The sequence below is a fragment of the Budorcas taxicolor genome, chromosome 3, assembly GCF_023091745.1.
Source record: "Budorcas taxicolor isolate Tak-1 chromosome 3, Takin1.1, whole genome shotgun sequence".
Classification (NCBI taxonomy): domain Eukaryota; kingdom Metazoa; phylum Chordata; class Mammalia; order Artiodactyla; family Bovidae; genus Budorcas; species Budorcas taxicolor.
Window position 1 is genome coordinate 2270702 of NC_068912.1, and position 22285 is coordinate 2292986.

At 41.3% G+C, this 22285-nt stretch overlaps 1 protein-coding gene across 1 annotated transcript; it reads left to right on the forward strand.

Moving 5' to 3' along the window:
• The first annotated feature begins 20308 nt into the window (after window positions 1-20308).
• Window positions 20309-21528, forward strand: LOC128045165 (succinate--CoA ligase [ADP/GDP-forming] subunit alpha, mitochondrial-like). The gene has a single exon (XM_052637645.1). The coding sequence runs from the start codon at window positions 20336-20338 to the stop codon at window positions 21296-21298; it is 963 nt and encodes a 320-aa protein (XP_052493605.1). The 5' UTR covers window positions 20309-20335; the 3' UTR covers window positions 21299-21528.
• The last annotated feature ends 757 nt before the right edge of the window (window positions 21529-22285 follow it).

Here is a 22285-nt window from a genome sequence, read left to right on the forward strand (position 1 = left end):
GGATGTATACCCAAGAGCAGGCCTGTAGAATCATATGGTAATTCTATTTTCAGTTTTTAAGAAACCTCTATACTATTTTCCATAATGGCTGTACCAATTTACATTCCCACCAGCAGTGTAGAAGTGTTCCCTTTTTTCTACACTGTCTCCAGCATTTATTGTTTGTACATTTTTTGATGATGTATACTGACCTGTGTGATGTATTAATACTTTGATTTGAATTTCTCTAACAATTAGTGATGTTGTATGTCTTTTCATGTGCCTCAGGGGTGGTAGCCGGGAGGAGCAATGCCATGACAGAGGCCAGGGGTGGCAGCCAGGAGGAGCAACCCCACGTCCATGGAGCGGTGGCTGTGTGGGCGCAGGAGGGCCTAGAGAAGCCATCCCACGTTGAAGGTCAGGAAGGGCGGCGGTGTGGAGATATCCCTCATCCAAGATAAGGAGCAGCGGCTGCACTTTGCTAGATCAGCTGTGAAGAGATACCCAACGCCCAAGGTAAGAGAAACCCAAGTAAGATGGTAGGTGTTGCAAGAAGGCATCAGAGGGCAGACACACTGAAACCATACTCACAGAAAACTAGTCAATCTAATCACACTAGGACCACAGCCTTGTCTAACTCAATGAAACTAAGCCATGCCCGTGGGGCAACACAAGATGGGCAGGTCATGGTGGAGAGGTCTGACAGAATTGGAGGAGGGAACGGCAAACCACTTCAGTATTCTTGTCTTGAGAACCCCACGAACAGTATGAAAAGACAAAATGATAGGATACTGAAAGAGGAACTCCCCAGGTTGGTAAGTGCCCAATATGCTACTGGAGATCAGTGAAGAAATAACTCCAGAAAGAATGAAGGGATGGAGCTAAAGCAAAAACAATACCCAGCTGAGGATGGGACTGGTGATAGAAGCAAGGTCCGATGCTGTAAAGAGCAATACTGCAGAGGAACCTGGAATGTTAGGTCCATTAATCAAGGCAAATTGGAAGTGGTCAAACAAGAGATGGCAAGAGTGAACATCGACATGCTAGGAATCAGCAAACTAAAATGGACTGGAATGGGTGAATTTAACTCAGATGACCATGATATCTACTACTGTGGGCAGGAATCCCTCAGAAGAAATGGAGTAGCCATCATGGTCAACAAAAGAGTCCAAAATGCACTACATGGATGCAATCTCAAAAATGACAGAATGATCTCTGTTCGTCTCCAAGGCAAACCATTTAATATCACGGTAATCCAAGTCTATGCCCCAACCCGTAACGCTGAAGAAGCTGAAGTTTAATGGTTCTATGAAGACCTACAAGACCTTCTAGAACTAACACCCAAAAAGATGTCCTTTTCATTATAGGGGACTGGAATGCAAAAGTAGTAAGTCAAGAAACACCTAGAGTAACAGGCAAATTTGGCCTTGGAATGCAGAATGAAGCAGGGCAAAGACTAATAGAATTTTGCCAAGAAAATGCACTGGTCATAGCAAACACCCTCTTCCAACAACACAAAAGAAGACTCCACACATGGATATCACCAGATGGTCAACACTGAAATTAGATTGATTATATTCTTTGCAGCCAAAGATGGAGAAGCTCTATATAGTCAGCAAAAACAAGACAAGGAGCTGACTGTGGCTCAGATCATGAACTCCTTATTACCAAATTCAGACTTCAATTGAAGAAAATAGGGAAAACCACTAGACCATTCAGGTATGACCTAAATCAAATCCCTTATGATTATACAGTGGAAGTGAGAAATAGATTTAAGGGCGCAGATCTGATAGATAGAGTGCCTGATGAACTATAAAATGAGGTTTGTGACATTGTACAGGAGACAGGGATCAAGACCATCCCCATGGAAAAGAAATCAAAAAAGCAAAATGGCTGTCTGGGGAGGCCTTACAAATAGCTGTGAAAAGAAGAGAGGTGAAAAGCAAAGGAGAAAAGGAAAGATATAAGCATCTGAATGCAGAGTTCCAAAGAATAGTAACAAGAGATAAGAAAGCCTTCTTCAGTGATCAATGCAAAGAAATAGAGGAAAAGAACAGAATGGGAAAGACTAGAGATCTCTTCAAGAAAATTAGAGATACCAAGGGAACATTTCATGCAAAGATGGGCTCAATAAAGGACAGAAATGGTCTGGACCTAACAGAAGCAGAAGATATTAAGAAGAGGTGGCAAGAATACACGGAAGAACTGTACAAAGAAGATCTTCACGACCCAGATAATCATGATGGTGTGATCACTCATCTAGAGTCAGACATCCTGGAATGTGAAGTCAAGTGGGCCTTAGAAAGCATCACTATGAACAAAGCTAGTGGAGGTGATGGAATTTCAGTTGAGCTATTTCAAATCCTGAAAGATGATGCTGTGAAAGTGCTGCACTCAATATGCCAGCCAATTTGGAAAACTCAGCAATGGCCACAGGACTGGAAAAGTCAGTTTTCATTCCAATCCCAAAGAAAGGCAATGCCAAAGAATGCTCAAACTACCTCACAATTGCACTCATCTCACACACTAGTAAAGTAATGCTCAAAATTCTCCAAGCCAGGCTTCAGCAATATGTGAACAGTGAACTTCCAGATGTTCAAGCTGCTTTTAGAAAAGGCAGAAGAACAACAGATCAAATTGCCAACATCTGCTGGATCATGGAAAAAGCAAGAGAGTTGCAGAAAAACATCTATTTCTGCTTTCTGGACTATGCCAAAGCCTTTGACTGTGTGTATCACAATAAACTGTGGAAAATTCTGAGAGAGATGGGACTACCAGACCACCTGACCTGCCTCTTGAGAAATCTGTATGCAGGTCAGGAAGCAACAGTTAGAACTGGACATGGAACACCAGACTGGTTCCAAATAGGAAAAGGTGTACATCAAGGCTGTATATTGTCACCCTGCTTATTTAACTTCTATGCAGAGTACATCATGAGAAACGCTGGACTGGAAGAAACACAAGCTGGAATCAAGATTGCCAGGAGAAGTATCAATAACCTCAGATATGCAGATGACACCACCCTTATGGCAGAAAGTGAGGAGGAACTTAAAAGACTCTTGATGAAAGTGAAAGAGGAGAGTGAAAAAGTTGGCTTATGGCTCAACATTCAGAAAATGAAGATCATGGCATCTGGTCCCATCACCTCTTCGGAAATATATGGGGAAACAGTAGAAACAGTGCCAGACTTATTTTGGGGGGCTCCAAAATCACTGCAGATGGTGACTGCAGCCATGAAATTAAAAGACGCTTACTCCTTGGAAGGAAAGTTTTGACCAACCAAGATAGTGTATTCAAAAGGAGAGACATTACTTCACCGATTAAGGTCTGTCTAGTCAAGGCTATGGTTTTTCCTGTAGTCATGTATGGATGTGAGAATTGGACTGTGAAGAAGGCTGAATGCCAAAGAATTGATGCATTTGAACTGTGGTGTTGGAGAAGACTCTTGAGAGTCCCTTGGACTGCAAGGAGATCCAACCAGTCCATTCTGAAGGAGATCAACCCTGGGATTTCTTTGGAAGGAATGATGCTAAAGCTGAAGCTCCAGTACTTTGGCCACCTCATGCGAAGAGTTGACTCATTTGAAAAGACTCTGGTGCTGGGAGGGATTGGGGGCAGGAGGAGAAGGGGACCACTGAGGATGAGATGGCTGGATGGCATCACTGACTTGATGGACGTGAATCTGAGTGAACTTCCGGAGTTCGTAATGGACAGGGAGGTTGTGTGCTGCGATTCACGCGGTTGCAAAGAGTCGGGCATGACTGAGCGACTGAACTGAACTGATGTCTTCACTGGAGACATGTCTACTTAAATATCCTCCTCATTTTTTTCATTGGGTTGGTTGTTTTTTTGAGGCTGAGCTTTATCAGCTGTGTGTATATTTTGGAGATTAATCCCTTGTCAGTTGCTTTGTTTGTAAATATTTTCTTCCATTCTGTTGGTTGTCTTTTTGCTTATGGTTTCCTTTGCTGTACGAAAGCTTTTAAGTTTAATTAGCTCCTTTTTTTGTTTGTTTGTTTGTTTTTATTTTCATTACTCTAGGAGGTGGAGCCAGAAAGATATTGTTGCAAATTATGTCAGAGAGTTCTGTTGTGTTTTCCTGAGAATTTTATAGTATGTGGTCTTCCATAGAGGTCTTCAATCCGTTTTGAGTTTATTTATGCATATGGTGTTAGAGAGTGTTATAATTCTTTCTTTTGCCTGTAGCTGTCCAGTTTTCCCAGCACCACTTAGTGAAGAGACTGTCACTTCTCCATTGTATAGTCTTGCCTCCTTTGTCATAGACTGACCATTTGTGCATGGGTTTATTTCTGGGCATTCTATCCTATTCCAGTTATCTATATTTCTGTTTTTGTGTCAGTATGTCATAGTATTTTGGTTACTGAAACTTTATAGCATAGTCTGAAGTCAAGGAGCCTAATTTCTCCAGCTTCGGTTTTCTTTCTCAAGATTGCTTTGGCTATTTGGGGTAGTTTTCTGGTGGGATCTTTGGGATTTTCTATCTGTAGTATCATGTCATCTGAAAGCAGTGACAGTTTTACTTTTTTTTTTTTTCCAATTTGGATCTCTTTTATTTCTTTTCCTTCTCTGACCATCATAGTTAAGACTTCTAAAATTGTGTTGAATAAAAGTGGTGAGAGTGGACATCCTTGTCTTATTCTCAATCTTAGAGGAAATGCTTTTAATATTTCACCATTGAGAATAATGTTAGCTCTGGGTTTGTCATATATGACCTTTGTTATGTTGAAGTAAGTTCCCTCTATTCCCACTTTCTAGAGAGTTTTTGTCATAAAGAAGAGTCTGAATTTTGTCAAAAGAACTTTTTCTACATCTATTGAGGTGATCATGTGGGTTTTATTCTTCAGTTTGTTGATGTGGTATATCACACTGATTGATTTGCAGATACTACAAAATCCTTGCATCCCTGGGATAAATCCCACATGATTATTATATATGACCCTTTTAATGTATTGTTGAATTTGGATTGCTACTATTTGTTCAGGACAATTGCATCTATGTTCATCAGTGATATTGGCCTGTAATTTTCTCTTCTGTGGTATCTGCTGGATTTTAATATCAGGGTGATGCTGGCCTCCAACTATGGTGTTGGGGAAGACTCTTGAGAGTCCCTTGGACTGCAAGGAGATCAAACCAGTCAATCCTAAAGGAAATCAGTCCTGAATATTCATTGGAAGGACTGATGCTGAAACTCTAATATTTTGGCCACCTAATACAAAGAACTGACTCATTGGAAAAGACCCTGATGCTGGGAAAGATTGAAGGCAGGAGGAGATGGGGACAACAAAGGATGAGATCACTGAGCTGATGGACATGAATTTGAGCAAGCTCTGAGAGCTGGTGATGGACAGGGAAGCCTGGCATGCTGCAGTCTACAGGGTTGCAAAGAGTCGGACATGATTGAGTGACTGAACTGAACTGATGGTGGCCTCATAGAATGAGTTTGAGAGTGTTCCTTCCTCTGCCATTAAAAAAAGTAATAATAATTTCAGAAGGATAGGTGTTAACTCTTCTCACCTTGATAGAATTTGCCCTTGAAGCCACCTGGTCTTTGACTTTTGTTTATTGGAAGACTTTTTAAAAATTCTATTTATTTACTTATTTTCTTTTTGGCTGTACTGGGTCTTCATTGATTTGTGTGGGCTTTCTCTAGTTGTGGCAAGGGGGACTACCCTTCCTTGCAGTTTTCAGGCTCCTCACTGGGGTGGCTTCTCTCATTGAAGAGCACAGGCGCTAGGGTGCACAGGCTTCAGTGGATGCAGCACAGAGGCTGAGTAGTTGTGGCTCACAGGCTCTAGAGCGTAGGCTCAGTAGTTGTGGCAAACAGGTTTAGTTGCTTTGCAGCACGTGGAATCTTCCCAGGAGCAAACCCATGGCCCCTGAATTGGCAGGCAAATTCTATCCACTGTGCCACCAGGGAAGTCCCTGTTGGGTTTTTAAAGTGTAGTTTCAATTGCAGTATTTGTGGGTTTTTTTGTTTTGTTTTGTTTTTGTGTTTTTTTTTTAAATTTTAAAATCTTTAATTCTTACATGTGTTCCCAAACATGAACCCCCCTCCCACCTCCCTCCCCATAACATCTCTGTGGGTCATCCCCATGCACCAGCCCCAAGCATGCTGTATCCTGCATCAGACATAGACTAGCGATTCAATTCTTACATGATAGTATACATGATAGAATGCCATTCTCCCATATCATCCCACCCTCTCCCTCTCGCTCTGAGTCCAAAAGTCCGTTATACACAGCTACGTCTTTTTTCCTGTCTTGCATACAGGGTCGTCATTGCCATCTTTCTAAATTCCATATATATGTGTTAGTATACTGTATTGGTGTTTTTCTTTCTGGCTTACTTCACTCTGTATAATCGGCTCCAGTTTCATCCATCTCATCAGAACTGATTCAAATGAATTCTTTTTAACGGCTGAGTAATACTCCATTGTGTATATGTACCACAGCTTTCTTATCCATTTTCATCTGCTGATGGACATCTAGGTTGTTTCCATGTCCTGGCTATTATAAACAGTGCTGCGATGAACATTGGGGTACATGTGTCTCTTTCAATTCTGGTTTCCTCGGTGTGTATGCCCAGCAGTGGGATTGCTGGGTCATAAGGGAGTTCTATTTGCAATTTTTTAAGGAATCTCCACACTGTTCTCCATAGTGGCTGTACTAGTTTGCATTCCCACCAACAGTGTAGGAGGGTTCCCTTTTCTCCACACCCTCTCCAGCATTTATTGCTTGCAGATTTTTGGATCGCAGCCATTCTGACTGGTGTGAAGTGGTACCTCATTGTGGTTTTGATTTGCATTTCTCTGATAATGAGTGATGTTGAGCATCTTTTCATGTGTTTGTTAGCCATCCGTATGTCTTCTTTGGAGAAATGTCTATTTAGTTCTTTGGCCCATTTTTAGATTGGGTCGTTTATTTTTCTGGAATTGAGCTGCATAAGTTGCTTGTATATTTTTGAGATTAGTTGTTTGTCAGTTGCTTCATTTGCTATTATTTTCTCCCATTCAGAAGGCTGTCTTTTCACCTTGCTGATATTTTCCTTTGTTGTGCAGAAGCTTTTAATTTTAATTAGATCCCATTTGTTTATTTCTGCTTTTATTTCCAGAGTTCTGGGAGGTGGATCATAGAGGATCCTGCTGTGATTTATGTCAGAGAGTGTTTTGCCTATGTTCTCCTCTAGGAGTTTTATAGTTTCTGGTCTTACATTTAGATCTTTAATCCATTTTGAGTTTATTTTTGTGTGCAGTGTTAGAAAGTGATCTAGTTTCATTCTTTTACAAGTGGTTGACCAGTTTTCCCAGCACCACTTGTTAAAGAGATTGTCTTTACTCCATTGTATATTCTTGCCTCCTTTGTCAAAGATAAGGTGTCCATATGTGTGTGGATTTATCTCTGGGCTTTCTATTTTGTTCCATTGATCTATATGTCTGTCTTTGTGCCAGTACCATACTGTTTTGATGACTGTGGCTTTGTAGTAGAGCCTGAAGTCAGGCAAGTTGATTCCTCCAGTTCCATTCTTCTTTCTCACGATTGCTTTGGCAATTCGAGGTTTTTTGTATTTCCATACAAATCTTGAAATTATTTGTTCTAGTTCTGTGAAAAATATGGCTGGTAGCTTGATAGGGATTGCATTGAATTTGTAAATTGCTTTGGGTAGTATACTCATTTTCACTATATTGATTCTTCCGATCCATGAACATGGTATATTTCTCCATCTATTAGTGTCCTCTTTGATTTCTTTCATCAGTGTTTGTAGTTTTCTATGTATAGGTCTTTAGTTTCTTTAGGTAGATATATTCCTAAGTATTTTATTCTTTTCGTTGCAATGGTGAATGGAATTGTTTCCTTAATTTCTTTTTCTACTTTCTCATTATTGGTGTATAGGAATGCAAGGGATTTCTGTGTGTTGATTTTATATCCTGCAACTTTACTATATTCATTGATGAGCTCTAGTAATTTTCTGGTGGAGTCTTTAGGGTTTTCCATGTAGAGGATCATGTCATCTGCAAACAGTGAGAGTTTGACTTCTTCTTTTCCAATTTGGATTCCTTTTATTTCTTTTTCTGCTCTGATTGCTGTGGCCAAAACTTCCAGAACTATGTTGAATAGTAGCGGTGAAAGTGGACACCCTTGTCTTGTTCCTGACTTTAGGGGAAATGCTTTCAATTTTTCACCATTGAGGATAATGTTTGCTGTGGGTTTGTCATTATAGCTTTTATTATGTTGAGGTATGTTCCTTCTATTCCTGCTTTCTGGAGAGTTTTTATCATAAATGGATGTTGAATTTTGTCAAAGGCCTTCTCTGCATCTATTGAGATAATCATATGGTTTTTATTTTTCAATTTGTTAATGTGGTGAATTACATTGATTGATTTGCGGATATTGAAGAATCCTTGCATCCCTGGGATAAAGCCCACTTGGTCATGGTGTATGATCTTTTTAATGTGTTGTTGGATTCTGATTGCTAGAATTTTGTTGAGGATTTTTGCATCTATGTTCATCAGTGATATTGGTCTGTAGTTTTCTTTTTTTGTGACATCTTTGTCAGGTTTTGGTATTAGGGTGATGGCGGCCTCATAGAATGAGTTTGGAAGTTTACCTTCCTCTGCAATTTTCTGGAAGAGTTTGAGTAGGATAGGTGTTAGCTCTTCTCGAAATTTTTGGTAGAATTCAGCTGTGAAGCCGTCTGGACCTGGGCTTTTGTTTCCTGGAAGATTTCTGATTACAGTTTCAATTTCCGTGCTTGTGATGGGTCTGTTAAGATTTTCTATTTCTTCCTGGTTCAGTTTTGGAAAATTGTACTTTTCTAAGAATTTGTCCATTTCTTCCACGTTGTCCATTTTATTGGCATACAACTGCTGATAGTAGTCTCTTATGATCCTTTGTATTTCTGTGTTGTCTGTTGTGATCTCTCCATTTTCATTTCTAATTTTATTGATTTGATTTTTCTCTCTTTGCTTCTTGATGAGTCTGGCTAGTGGTTTGTCAATTTTATTTATCCTTTCAAAGAACCAGCTTTTGGCTTTGTTGATTTTTGCTATGGTCTCTTTTGTTTCTTTTGCATTTATTTCTGCCCTAATTTTTAAGATTTCTTTCCTTCTACTCACTCTGGGGTTCTCCAATTCTTCCTTTTCTAGTTGCTTTAGTTGTAGAGTTAGGTTATTTATTTGACTTTTTTCTTGTTTCTTGAGGTATGCCTGTATTGCTATGAACTTTCCTCTTAGCACTGCTTTTATAGTGTCCCACAGGTTTTGGGTTGTTGTGTTTTCATTTTCATTAGTTTCTATGCATATTTTGATTTCTTTTTTGATTTCTTCTGTGATTTGTTGGTTATTCAGAAGTGTGTTGTTCAACCTCCATATGTTGGAATTTTTAGTAGTTTTTCTCCTGTAATTGAGATCTAATCTTAATGCATTATGGTCAGAAAAGATGCTTGGAATGATTTCGATTTTTTGAATTTATTAAGTTTAGATTTATGGCCCAGGATGTGATCTATCCTGGAGAAGGTTCCATGAGCACTTGAAAAAAAGGTGAAATTCATTGTTTTGGGGTGAAATGTCCTATAGATATCAATTAGGTCTAACTGGTCTAATGTATCATTTAAAAGTTTGCGTTTCTTTGTTAATTTTCTGTTTAGTTGATCTGTCCATAGGTGTGAGTGGGGTATTAAAGTCTCCACTATTATTGTGTTATTGTTGATTTCCCCTTTCATACTTGTTAGCATTTGTCTTACATATTGCGGTGCTCCTATATTGGGTGCATATATATTTATAATTGTTATATCTTCTTCTTGGATTGATCCTTTGATCATTATGTAGTGGCCTTCTTTGTCTCTTTTCACAGCCGTTGTTTTAAAGTCTATTTTATCGGATATGAGTATTGCCACTCCTGCTTTCTTTTGGTCTCTATTTGCATGGTATATCTTTTTCCAGCCCTTCACTTTCAGTCTGTATGTGTCCCTTGTTTTGAGGTGGGTCTCTTGTAAGCAGCATATAGAGGGGTCTTGTTTTTGTATCCATTCGGCCAGTCTTTGCCTTTTGGTTGGGGCGTTCAACCCATTTACGTTTAAGGTAATTATTGATAAGTATGATCCTGTTATCATTTACTTTATTGTTTTGGGTTCGGGTTTATACACCCTTTTCATGTTTCCTGTCTAGAGAATATCCTTTAGAATTTGTTGGAGAGCTGGTTTGGTGGTGCTGAATTCTCTCAGCTTTTGCTTGTCTGTAAAGCTTTTGATTTCTCCTTCGTATTTGAATGAGATCCTTGCTGGGTACAGTAATCTGGGATGTAGGTTATTGTCTTTCATCACTTTAAGTATGTCTTGCCATTCCCTCCTGGCCTGAAGAGTTTCTATTGAAAGATCAGCTGTTATCCTTATGGGAATCCCCTTGTGTGTTATTTGTTGTTTTTCCCTTGCTGCTTTTAATATTTGTTCTTTGTGTTTGATCTTTGTTAATTTGATTAATATGTGTCTTGGGGTGTTTCGCCTTGGGTTTATCCTATTTGGACTCTCTGTGTTTCTTGGACTTGGGTGATTATTTCCTTCCCCATTTTAGGGAAGTTTTCAACTATTATCTCCTCAAGGATTTTCTCATGATCTTTCTTTCTGTCTTCTTCTTCTGGGACTCCTATAATTCGAATGTTGGAGCGTTTCATATTGTCCTGGAGGTCTCTGAGATTGTCCTCGTTTCTTTTAATTCGTTTTTCTTGTTTCCTCTCTGATTCATTTATTTCTACCATTCTATCTTCTATTTCACTAATCCTATCTTCTGCCTCCGTTATTCTACTATTTGTTGCCTCCAGAGTGTTTCTGATCTCATTTATTGCGTTATTCATTATATTTTGACTCTTTTTTATTTCTTCTAGGTCCTTGTTAAACCTTTCTTGCATCTTCTCAATCCTTGTCTCTAGACTATTTATCTGTGATTCTATTTTGATTTCAAGATTTTGGATCATTTTCACTATCAATATTCGGAATTCCTTCTCAGGTAGATTCCCTACTTCTTCCTCTTTTGTTTGGTTTGGTGGGCAACTCTCCTGTTCCTTTACCTGCTGAGTATTCCTCTGTCTCTTCATCTTGGTTATATTGCTGCGTTTGGGGTGGCCTTTTTATATTCTGGTAGTTTGTGGAGTTCTCTTTATTATGGAGCTTCCTCACTGTGGGCGGGGTTCTATCAGTGGCTTGTCAAGGTTTCCTGGTTAGGGAGGCTTGTGTTGGAGTTCTGGTGGGTGGAGCTGGGTTTCTTCTCTCTGGAGTGCAGTGGAGTGACCAGTAATGGGTTATGAGACATCAAGGGTTTTGGAATAATTTTGAGCTGCCTGTATATTGAAGCTCAGGGGAGTGTTCCTGTGTTGCTGGAGAATTTGAGTGGTATGTCTTGTTTTGGAACTTGTTGGCCCTTGGGTGGAGCTTGGGTTCGGTGTAGGTATGAAGGCGTTTGATGAGCTCCTATTGCTTAATGTTCCCTGAATTCAAGAGTTCTCTAATGTTTTCAGGCTTTGGATTTAAGCCTCCTGCTTCTGGTCTTCAGTTTTATTTTTACAGTAGCCTGTAGACTTCTCCATCTATACAGCACTGATGATAAAACATCTAGGTTAAAGATGAAAAGTTTCTCCACATTGAGGGACACTCAGAGAGGTTCACTGAGTTACAAGGAGAAGTGAAGATGGAGGGGGTAGTTAGAGGTAACTGGAATGAGATGCGGTGAGATCAAAAGAGGAGAGAGCAAGCTAGCCAGTAGTCACTTCCTTATGTGCACTCTATAGTCTGGACCACTCAGAGGTATTTACGGAGTTATATGGGGAAGAGGAGAGGGAGGAAGTAGACAGAGGTGACCAGGAGGATAAGAGGGAGGAATGAGAAGGAGAGAGACAAATCCTGCCAGTAACCAGTTCCTTAGGTGTTCTCCACCGTCTGGAACACACAGAGATTCACAGAGTTGGATAGAGAAGAGATGGGGGAGAAAAGAGACAGAGGCCACCTGGTGGAGAAAAAGGAGAGTCCAAAGGAGGAGAGAGTGGTCAAGCCAGTAATCTCGCTCTCAGGTAAACTTGGGTAGTGAAGTTTGGGTTTTTAAATGTACAAAATTGACAACAGAAACCTAAGAGCAAAGATTAAAAATCTAGAGTAGAGGTTGGATTTTAAAAAATACAATATTAAAGAAAAGAAGCAGAAGGAAAAAGGAAGAAATAAAAAAAAAACAAGAATTATTTAAAAAACAAACAAACAAACAAACAAAACAAAACAAAACAAAAACAAAAAACCACCAACAACCATCCAAAGGCTATATATGGTGTTTGCCTTAAAAAAAAAAAAAAAGTCTTTTTTTTTTTTTAAATAGTAATAGTAGGTTATAGAAATAAAATTTAGAGGAGAAATAGAAGACTTAACAATTAAAAAAAAAGTTAGAAAAAAAAAAGAAGAAAAAAAGAAAAAGAAAAAAAAAAAAGGAATGATTTTAAAATTATTAAAAATATATCTGGCCCTTCTCTGATGTTGTGGGCCGTGTGGGATCACTTCCAAGGTGGTTCCCTCTGTTTAACTTCTTCTGTTTGCTGGTTTTTTAGGCTCACTAGTTCAGTCGCGCTGTGGGGAGGGGGGATGCTGCAAACAAATAGCACTGTCGTGTGCACAGTGTCTCCGCCCCGCTTGACCTGTCCCTTCTCGCGGCGCACAAACCGCTCCGGCTCTACCATGCTCAGCCGGGAACCGTCTGGGGCCGGCCCTAGGCTGCGTGCACTTCCCCGGTCCAAGCCGCTCAGGTTCGGCGCTCAGGCCGCCCTCAGAGGCACAGATTCGGCTGGGACTGCGTTTTGTGCCCTTCCCAGGTCCGAGTAGCTCAGGAGTTTGGCGAGCGCGATCGCTGCGGCGTGTCACCTTTTCTGCCGCTGCTGCTCAGCTTTCTGGGTGGACCGCTGGCGCCCCTTGTGAGGCAGATTGTGAGTGTCCAGCACCCCCAGAAGTCTTAGCAAAGAGGCCTGCTTGCAGTTAGGTAAGTAAAGTCTCTCCGGGTCTGCAATTGCCCTTTCCAGTCCTTACGGCTCTGGCTGCCTGTCCCCGGCGGGGGATGGTCTGCAGCCGGCTTTTTCCGTTCCGTCCTTTGTTCTGCGCTCGGTCCTGGCGGTGTCTTATGTTCGAGCTTTTCGGGCGGTAGCTATCCCACAGTCTGGTTTGCTAGCGCAAGTTAGATCGTTCTGGTTGCGCGTGGGGCGTTCCTGCCCGATTCTTACAAAGCACTGCAGCCCGCGCCTCCCGCGCGTCCCTGCCCTGCCCCCACTAGCTTGTGGCGGACGCAGGCGTCTGCGCTGCTTTTCCGCTGGGGGAGTTACTGTTGGGCTTGTAATCTCTTGGTTTTAATTATTTCTTTATTTTTCCTTCCTGTTATGTTGCCCTCTGTGTTTCCAAGGCTCGCCACAGACTCGGCAGGGAGAGTGTTTCCTGGTGTTCGGAAACCTCTCTTCTTAAAATTTCCTTCCCGGGACGGGCTTCCCTTCCCGGGACGGAGCTCCCTCCCCACCTCCTTTGTCTCCTTTTTCGTCTTTTATATTTTTTCCTACCTGTTTTTGAAGACAATGGCTGCTTTTCTGGTTGCCTGATGACCTCTGCCAGCCTACAGAAGTTGTTTTGTGGAGTTTGCTCGGCGTTGAAATGTTCCTTGGAGGAATTTGTGAGGGAGAAAGTGGTCTTCCCGTCCTATTCCTCCGCCATCTTTATCCCGTCCTCCAATTGCAGTATTTGTGATTGTTCTGTTCATATTTTCTATTTCTTCCTGTTTCAGTCTTGGGAGATTGTGCCTTTTAAAGAATTTGTCCATTTCTTCTAGGGTGTCCATTTTAGTGGCATATAGCTGTTTTTAGTAGTGTCTTATGATTATTTGTATTTATGTGGTGTCCGTTGTAATTTCTCTGTTTTATCATTTCCAATTTTATTGATTTGAGCCCTCTTACTTTTTTTCTTAATGAGTCTGGGTAAAGGTTTATCAATTTTGCTTATTTTTTCAAAGAACCAGCTTTTACTTTCATTGATCTTTTCCACTGTTTTCTTTGTCTCTCTTTCATCTGTTTTTTCTCTTTTCTTTGATTTCTTTCTTTCTACTAACTGGGTTTTGTTTGTTTTCCTTTCTGTAGTTGCTTTAGAGTTAGGTTGTCTATTTGAGATTTCCCTTGTTTTCTAAGATAAGATTGTATTGCTATAAACTTCCCTCTTAGAACTGTGTTTGCTGCATCTCATAGGTTTGGGATCAACATGTTTTCATTTTCATTTATCTCTAGATATTTTTTTACTTCCTCTATGATTTCTTCAGTGATCCGCTGGTTGTTGTATAGTATATTTTTTTAGCACCCCTCTTTTTTTACAATTTTTTTTTTGTAGTTGATTTCTAACTCATAGTGTTACAGTTGGAAAAGATGCTTGATGTGATTTCAACTTTCTTATATCTACCCAGGCTTGCTTTGTGGCCCAGCATGTGCTCTCTCCTGAAGAATGTTTCAAGTGCACTTGAAAAGAATGTGTATTCTGCTGCCTTTGGATGGAATGCTTTATAAATATCAATTAAGCCCATCTGGTCTAACGTGTCATTTAATCTTGTGTTTCTTTACTGATTTTCTATCTGGATAATCTGTCATTTGTCTATGTGAGGTGTTCAAGTCCCCCACTGTTATTATGTTACTGTCTATTTCTCCTTTTATGGCTGTTAACATTTGCCTTATATATTGAGGTGCTCCCATGTTTGGTGCATGTATATTTACAGCTGTTATATCTTCTTTCTAGATTGATCCTTGATCATTATGTAGTTCTTCTTTGTCTCTTGTAACAGTCTTTATTTTAACATCTATTTTGTTTGATATGAATATTGCTACTCCTACTTTGATTTCTACCTGCATGTAATAGCTTTTCCATCCCCTCACTTTCAATCTCTGTGTATTCCTAGATATGAAGTGGTTCTCTTGTAGACAGCCTATATTCGGGTTTGTTTGTTTTTAATCTGGTCAGCCAGTCTCCGTCTTTTGGTTCAAGTATTTGATCCATTTATATTCAAGGTAATTATTGATATGTATGTTTTGCCATTTTGTTCTGGATTTCTTTTTGTAGTCTTTTTTCTTCCTCTTTTGTTCTTTTTTCTTGTGATTTGGTGGCTATCTTTAGTGTTTGGATTCTTTTTTCTTTTGCATGTGTATATATCTGGGGTGGATTTTTTTTTTTTTTGGTGTGGATTTTTAGTTTGCAGTTCCTATGAGGCTTGGATGCAGCAGTCTGTATATAGATATACAAGATTTTTTTATGTTGCTGTCTTTCAATTTCAAATGCATTTTCAATATCCTCCTTTTGTACTGTCCTCTTCTTACAATTGTTAGTTTTGATATAATATTTGTGTGTGGAACAACTTTCTACCTTTACTGTATGTTTATCTTTACCAGTGAGCTTTTCCATTCATAATTTTCTTGTCTCTAGTTGTGGGATTTTCTTTTCCACCTTTTAGCATTTGTTGTAAACCTGGTTTGGTGGTGGTGAATTCTCATACCTTTTGCTTGTCTGTAACTCTTTTGATTTCTCTGTGGAATCTAAATAAGAGTCTTGCTGGTTAGCGTATTCTTGAGTTGTAGGATTTTCCCTTTCATCACTTTAAATTTGTCATGCCAGTCCCTTCAGGCTTGCAGAGTTTCTGCTGAAAAACCCCAATAACCTTATGGGTGTTCCCTTCTATTTTTCTTTCTTTCTTTCTTTCTTTTGCTTTTCCCTTATTGCTTTTAATATTTGTCATTGTCTTTAATTTTTGTCAACTTGATTATACATATCTTGGCATTTTCCTACTTGGTTTTCTCCCGTGTGAGACTCTCTGTACTTCCTGAACTTGCATGAACTGTTTCTTTCCCATGTTAGAGAAGTTTTCAACTATTATCTCTTCAAAAACTTTCTCAGGCTCTTTCTCTCTTTCTTCTCTTTCTGGGACCCCTATAATGTGAATGTTAGTACAGAAGTCTTTTAAACTGCTCTCATTTCCTTTCGTTCTCTTTCCTGTGCCCTGTTCTACTTACAATGAAATCTACCATTTTGTCTTCCAGCTCACTTATCTGTTGTTCTGACTCATACAATCTGCAATTGATTCTTTATAGTATTTTTTCCATTTCAATTATTGTACTGTTTAACTCTATTAGTTCTTTATATCTTCTAACTCTTTGTTAAGCATCTCTTACATCTTCTCCATCTGTGCCTCTATACTTTTTCTGAGATCTTGAGTCATCTTTACTACCTTTACTCTGGATTCTTTTTCAGGTAGATTGCCCATCTCCACCTCACTTAGTTGCTCTTCTGGGGTTTTTATCTTGTTCCTTCATCTGGAATGTATTTCTCTGTCATCTCACTTTGTCCAGCTTTCTGTGTGTTTGTAGCCTCCATTCCCCTCTGGCTTCTGGTGTCTGCTTTGTGGTAGGTGAGGCTGATCTTAGAGGCTTTTTCAGGCTTCCTGGTTGGAGGAACTGGTGTTTGCTCACTTTGGAGTGAAGCTAGGTCTTGTCCCTCTGGTGGCAGGGTCATGTCAAGGGGAATGGTAGAGCTGTTTATGGGCTCAGGAAGACTTTAGCAGACTTTAGGCAGCTTATCTGCTGGTGGGTGGAGTGATGTTCCCACCCTGTTAGTTGTTTGGCTTGAGGCATCCCAGCAATGGAGCCTACATGGTTGTTGGGTTGGGGTCAGGTCATTGTGTCAAAATGGCAACCTTCAAGAGAGCTCACACCAACGAGTACTCCTCAGTACCTTCACCACCAGCATCCTTGACCTCACAGTGAGCTACAGCTGCCCACCACATTCCCAGGAGACATCCCCCCACCCCAGAAGGTAGGTCTGACTCAGGCTCCTATGAAGTCACTGCTTTTTCCCTCAGTCCCACTGTGCATAGACTTTGTCTGTGTCCTCCAAGAGTGGGATTTCTGTTTCCCTCCATCCTGTGGAGTTCTTACTATCAGGCCTCCCTTGCTGGCCTTCAATACCAAATGCTCGGGGGTGGGGGGTGGGGTCCTCCTGTTAATGCCAAATCCCCATACTGGGGTCCTGATGTAAAACTCAGAACTCTTAACTCCTGTGGGATAACTTCTGCAATATAATATTTTCTAGTTTGTGGATCATCCACCAGGAGGGTATGGGATTTGATTAGATCACTAATGTACCCCCTCCTACCATCTTGTGGGTTCCTCTTAGTCTTTGGATATAGAATGTCTTTTTGATAGGTTCTAGTCTTTTTGTTATGGTTGTTCAGCAGTTACTTGTGATTTTGGTGATTTTGGGAGAGGAGGTAAGCTTGAGTCCTTCTACTCTGGCATCTTGTCTTCAACCCCCTGTAGATTCTTCTTTCAAGTTTTTTAAACAAACTTATTATGTTTCTATATCACTTTTCCAGCATAAGATAGACACAAGGCACTCCATAGTTTAAAGTCTTAACTGAGCATTGCTTAATTAGCTTGACAATATTCTATAATTTTTTTCCCCTGAATCAAAACAAGGCTACCCATGAAAATACAAGCCATTCTATTTCACCTAAAATTCACTTCCCAGATCCCTAGGTGCATTGACATAAGCATAAGCATATCAGCCTGGTCTACTGCCAGTTTAAGTAACCTTTCAGACTTACAGGCTGGGAGCTCACCCTGACTTTACATTGTTCTCTCAGGGAGCCAGAGTGTTTGAGGCTGAGGAAGCATGCACAGCAAAACACAGCAAGCATCTCAGAAACGCAGAAGTGGATTTATGTGTAGAGACACCTGGACTCATGATTTAGGCTACTTTCCCTCCCTCCTCTACTTGGCAATCAAAACCAGAGATGTTTTTGAGCTTTCTTTTGTGCTGCCTAGAGTGGAGATGAGCTAACTGTGCCAGTGGGTGATTATTTCATATCACTCTGAGAAGAGTACATGTTCCTGCTGCCTTCAAGCAAGAGCTTTCTGAGGTGGATTAAATGTGTCTCATCCCACCCAGGACCCAAATGCAGGTTTCAAAGCTGTGCCAAAACATTAACTGAGCCACTTTCTAGAAAAATCAACCTCAGTGAATCACAACTACTCAATCTTCCTATCTAAATATTTTGCATTATATATACACGTGCTTGATGGCATGGGGAAAGGGAGCTGATTTTTCAGAAGTTCATGGATAGCCAGCTCAGGAATGGAAGAAGCACTGAACTTTGTAAAGCATATTCAATGACCCCTTTTCATCCTCACATTCACACTCTCAGTCAGACAACCACACTCTCTGTATACAGATTAAGAATCTGAGGTTCAGAAGATTGATGATTGATGTATCTTGAGCAGGATTCAGGCACCTGGTTAGTGACAGAGCTGGAGCCCAAACAGTTTGACCATTTAAGTCCCTGGCTTCATTCCAGAACTTTGTGCTTCAGAGAGAGATCCAGAACCCCTAAATAAATGTTGTTTGCTTAGTCCTAAGCAACTAAATGTTACAAGCCTTTGTCCTTTGTTTTGGGAAAGATCTATATGGTTTATTAACTCAGAGCAGGCTTCCCTCAGCATGTTACTTTTATCTTCCTTCTCCCACTTTCCTCTGGCTTTTATTGTCTTCGAAGGCAATGGCAACCCACTCCAGTACTCTTGCCTAGAAAATCCCATGGACGGAGGAGCCTGGTAGGCTGCAGTCCATGGGGTCACTAGGAGTCGGACGCGACTGAGCGACTTCACTTTCACTCTTCACTTTCATGCATTGGAGAAGGAAATGGCAACCCACTCCAGTGTTCTTGCCTGGAGAATCCCAGGGATGGGGGCGCCTGGTAGGCTGCCATCTCTGGGGTCGCACAGAGTTGGACGTGACTGAAGTGACTTAGCAGCAGCATGAAATTAAAAACATTCTGAAGTCCCTGTGAACCAGCTCCATGACTCAAGAGAGCTCTGTGGTTTGGCATATAAAGGTGAGACTTGATAGGGAACAGCCTGGCAGAAACAATGCCACCACCAAATATTGCCCAGGCCCCTATTAATAGGAGTTATTCTCTAGATGAGGACCAAATGGTGGGGTTGCATTTGTGTTGTTTTTGCTCTTTTAAGTTCTCTATATGGTTCATGCTGTGAAAAAAACCCAGTAAGACCTAAAAACCAGGGGTTCTGGCTCTGTATGACTTCAAGAAGTCTTAAGATCTCTGGATCATTCTTCCTTCTTCAATAGAAGAAACAAATGAGACAAGATGAGACTGAAATTGCTCTTCCAGCACTGAAAGTCATCTCTATAGAAACTGGGATCAAAAGCAGTGGTTGAAACCCACCAATGGGCTGATTCCCAATTTCTGCATACCACAAAGAGAAACATGGGGAAAATCAAGCAAAAGAGAATATATTCTCTAGGGGTGATCTTTAAGTCTGGATCAGGAGAATAATATCATTCCTTTTTCCGTTAGTTCCCTGAGGTGGGAGAATCAATTCATCATTGTATCACCAGTGGCTGGAAATGTTTTGACATAGCATGTGCTCAAGAAATATTAGTTGAACTAATGAGAAAATAGAACTTAACTACCCAAGAAGTATTGGATTTGTTATCTCATAACATAAAACCTAAACCAATAATTGAAAATATTCTTCAGTTCAGTTCAGTCGCTCAGTCATGTCTGACTCTTAGTGACCCCATGGACTGCAGCATGCCAGGCTTCCCTGTCAATTACCAACCCCCAGAATTTACCCAAACTCATGTCCATTAAGTCAGTGTTTCCATCCAACCATCTCATCCTCTGTCGTCCCCTTCTCCTCCTTCCTTCAATCTTTCCCAGCAACAGGGTCCTTTCAAATGAGTCAACTCTTCACATCAGATGGCCAAACATTGGAGTTTCAGCTTCAACATCAGTCCTTCCAATAAATACCCAGGACTGATATCCTTTAGGATGGACTGGTTGGATCTCCTTGCAGTCCAAGGGGCTCTCAAGAGTCTTCTCCAACACCATAGTTCAAAAGCATCAACTCATTGGTACTCAGCTTTCTTCATAGTCCAACCCTCAAATCCATACATGACTATAGGAAAAACCATAGCCTAGACTAGATGGACATTTGTTAGCAAAGTAATGTCTCTGCTTTTTAATATGCTGTCTGTGTTGGTCATAACTTTCCTTCCAAAGAGTAAGTGTCTTTTAATTTAATGGCTGAAGTCATCATCTGCAGTGATTTTGGAGACCCAAAATAGAATGTCTGCCACTGTTTTCACTATTTCCCCATCTATTTGCCATGAAGTGATGGGACTGGATGCCATGATCTTTGTTTTCTCAATGTTGAGTGTTAAGCTGACTTTTTCACTCTGCTCTTTCACTTTTGTCAAGAGACTCTTGGCCCGTGCCGCTGCGACCATGGCCTCTGGCAGCAGCGGCCTCACCACCACCCGCCTCCTGTCCCGTGCCTTCCTCTTGCAACAGAATGGAATTCGGCATTGCTCTTATGCAACTTCCCAGAAGCATCTCTATGTTGATAGAAATACAAAGATTATTTGCCAGGAGGCACTGGAGTATGGCGCCAAACTAGTTGGAACGACTCCAGGGAAAGGAGGCAAGACGCACCTGGGCTTACCAGTTTTTAACGCCGTGAAGGAGGCCAAAGAACAGACTGGGGCAACAGCATCTGTCATTTATGTCCCTCCTCCCTTTGCTGCTGCTACCATCAGTGAAGCTATCGAGGCGGAAGTGCCCCTGGTCGTGTGCATCACTGAAGGTATCCCACAGCAGGACATGGTGCGGGTCAAGCACAGACTGCTGCGCCAGGGAAAGACCAGGCTGGTTGGGCCGAACTGCTCTGGAGTCATCAATCCTGGAGAATGCAAAATTGGCATCATGCCTGGCCATATTCACAAGAAAGGAAGAGTTGGTATCGTGTCTAGATCTGGCACCCTGACTTACGAAGTGGTTCACCAGACAACACAAGTTGGATTGGGGCAGTCTTTGTGTGTTGGCATTGGAGGCGATCCTTTCAATGGGACAGACTTTACAGACTGCCTTGAAATCTTTCTGAATGATCCGGCCACAGAAGGCATCATACTGATTGGTGAAATTGGTGGTAATGCTGAAGAAAATACTGCAGAATTTTTGAAGCAACATAATTCAGGTCCCAAGGCCAAGCCTGTGGTGTCCTACATTGCTGGTTTAACTGCTCCTCCTGGCAGAAGAATGGGTCATGCAGGGGCAATCATTGCTGGAGGAAAAGGTGGAGCTAAAGAGAAGATTGCAGCCCTGCAGAGTGCTGGGGTTGTGGTCAGCATGTCCCCGGCACAGCTGGGAACCACCATCTACAAGGAGTTTGAAAAGAGGAAGATGCTCTGAAAGGAAAACAGACAGAAGATTCCTTAAGCCTATGGATGAATCACTGTAGCAATGGGAGCAGTGGCTGTTTGCTTCTGATGTCCACTGACCGTCCGCCCGCCCACCTGTTGCTGGTCTTTTTGAGCACAACAGGAAGCCAAAACAAGGTTTAGAGTGTCCTACACTGAGGTGTGTTCACCTCACTAAATAAGAGAAGCAGCCAATAAATCTACCACTTGATTTGAAAAAAAAAAAAAAGAGAGAGAGACTCTAGTTCTTCTTCACTTTCTGGCATATTGAGTACAGTACTTTCACAGTATCATCTTTCAGGATTTGAAATAGCTCACATGGGATTCCATCACCTCCACTAGCTTTGTTCATAGTGATGCTTTCTAAGGCTTGCTTGACATCACATTCCAGGATGTCTGGCTCTAGGTGAATGATCACACCATCGTGATTATGTTTGTCATGAAGATCTTTTTGGTACAGTACTTCTGTGTATTCTTGCCACCTCTGAAGCATCCAGGACTGGGTGCCTCAGGTCAAAAAACTAACAGGGAGGGAGCCCAGCCCATCAGCAGACAATTGGATCAAAGTTTTACTGAGCATGGCCCTGCCCACCCAGAGCAAGACCCAGTTTTCCCCACAGCCAGTCCCTCCCATCAGGAAGCTTTCAGTTCAGTTCAGTTCAGTTCAATCACTCAGTCGTGTCTGACTCTTTGTGACCCCATGAATTGCAGCACGCCAGGCCTCCTTGTCCATCACCATCTCCTGGAGTTCACTCAGACTCACGTCCATCGAGTCCATGATGCCATTCAGCCATCTCATCCTCGGTTGTCCCCTTCTCCTCCTGCCCCCAATCCCTCCCAGCATCAGAGTCTTTTCCAATGAGTGAACTCTTCGCATGAGGTGGCCAAAGTACTGGAGCTTCAGCTTTAGCATCATTCCTTCCAAAGAAATCCCAGGGTTGATCTCCTTCAGAATGGACTGGTTGGATCTCCTTGCAGT

Bases quoted from the DNA above. Each gene is read 5' to 3' on its own strand.
- LOC128045165 (XM_052637645.1), top strand. From the start codon at position 20,336: ATGGCCTCTGGCAGCAGCGGCCTCACCACCACCCGCCTCCTGTCCCGT.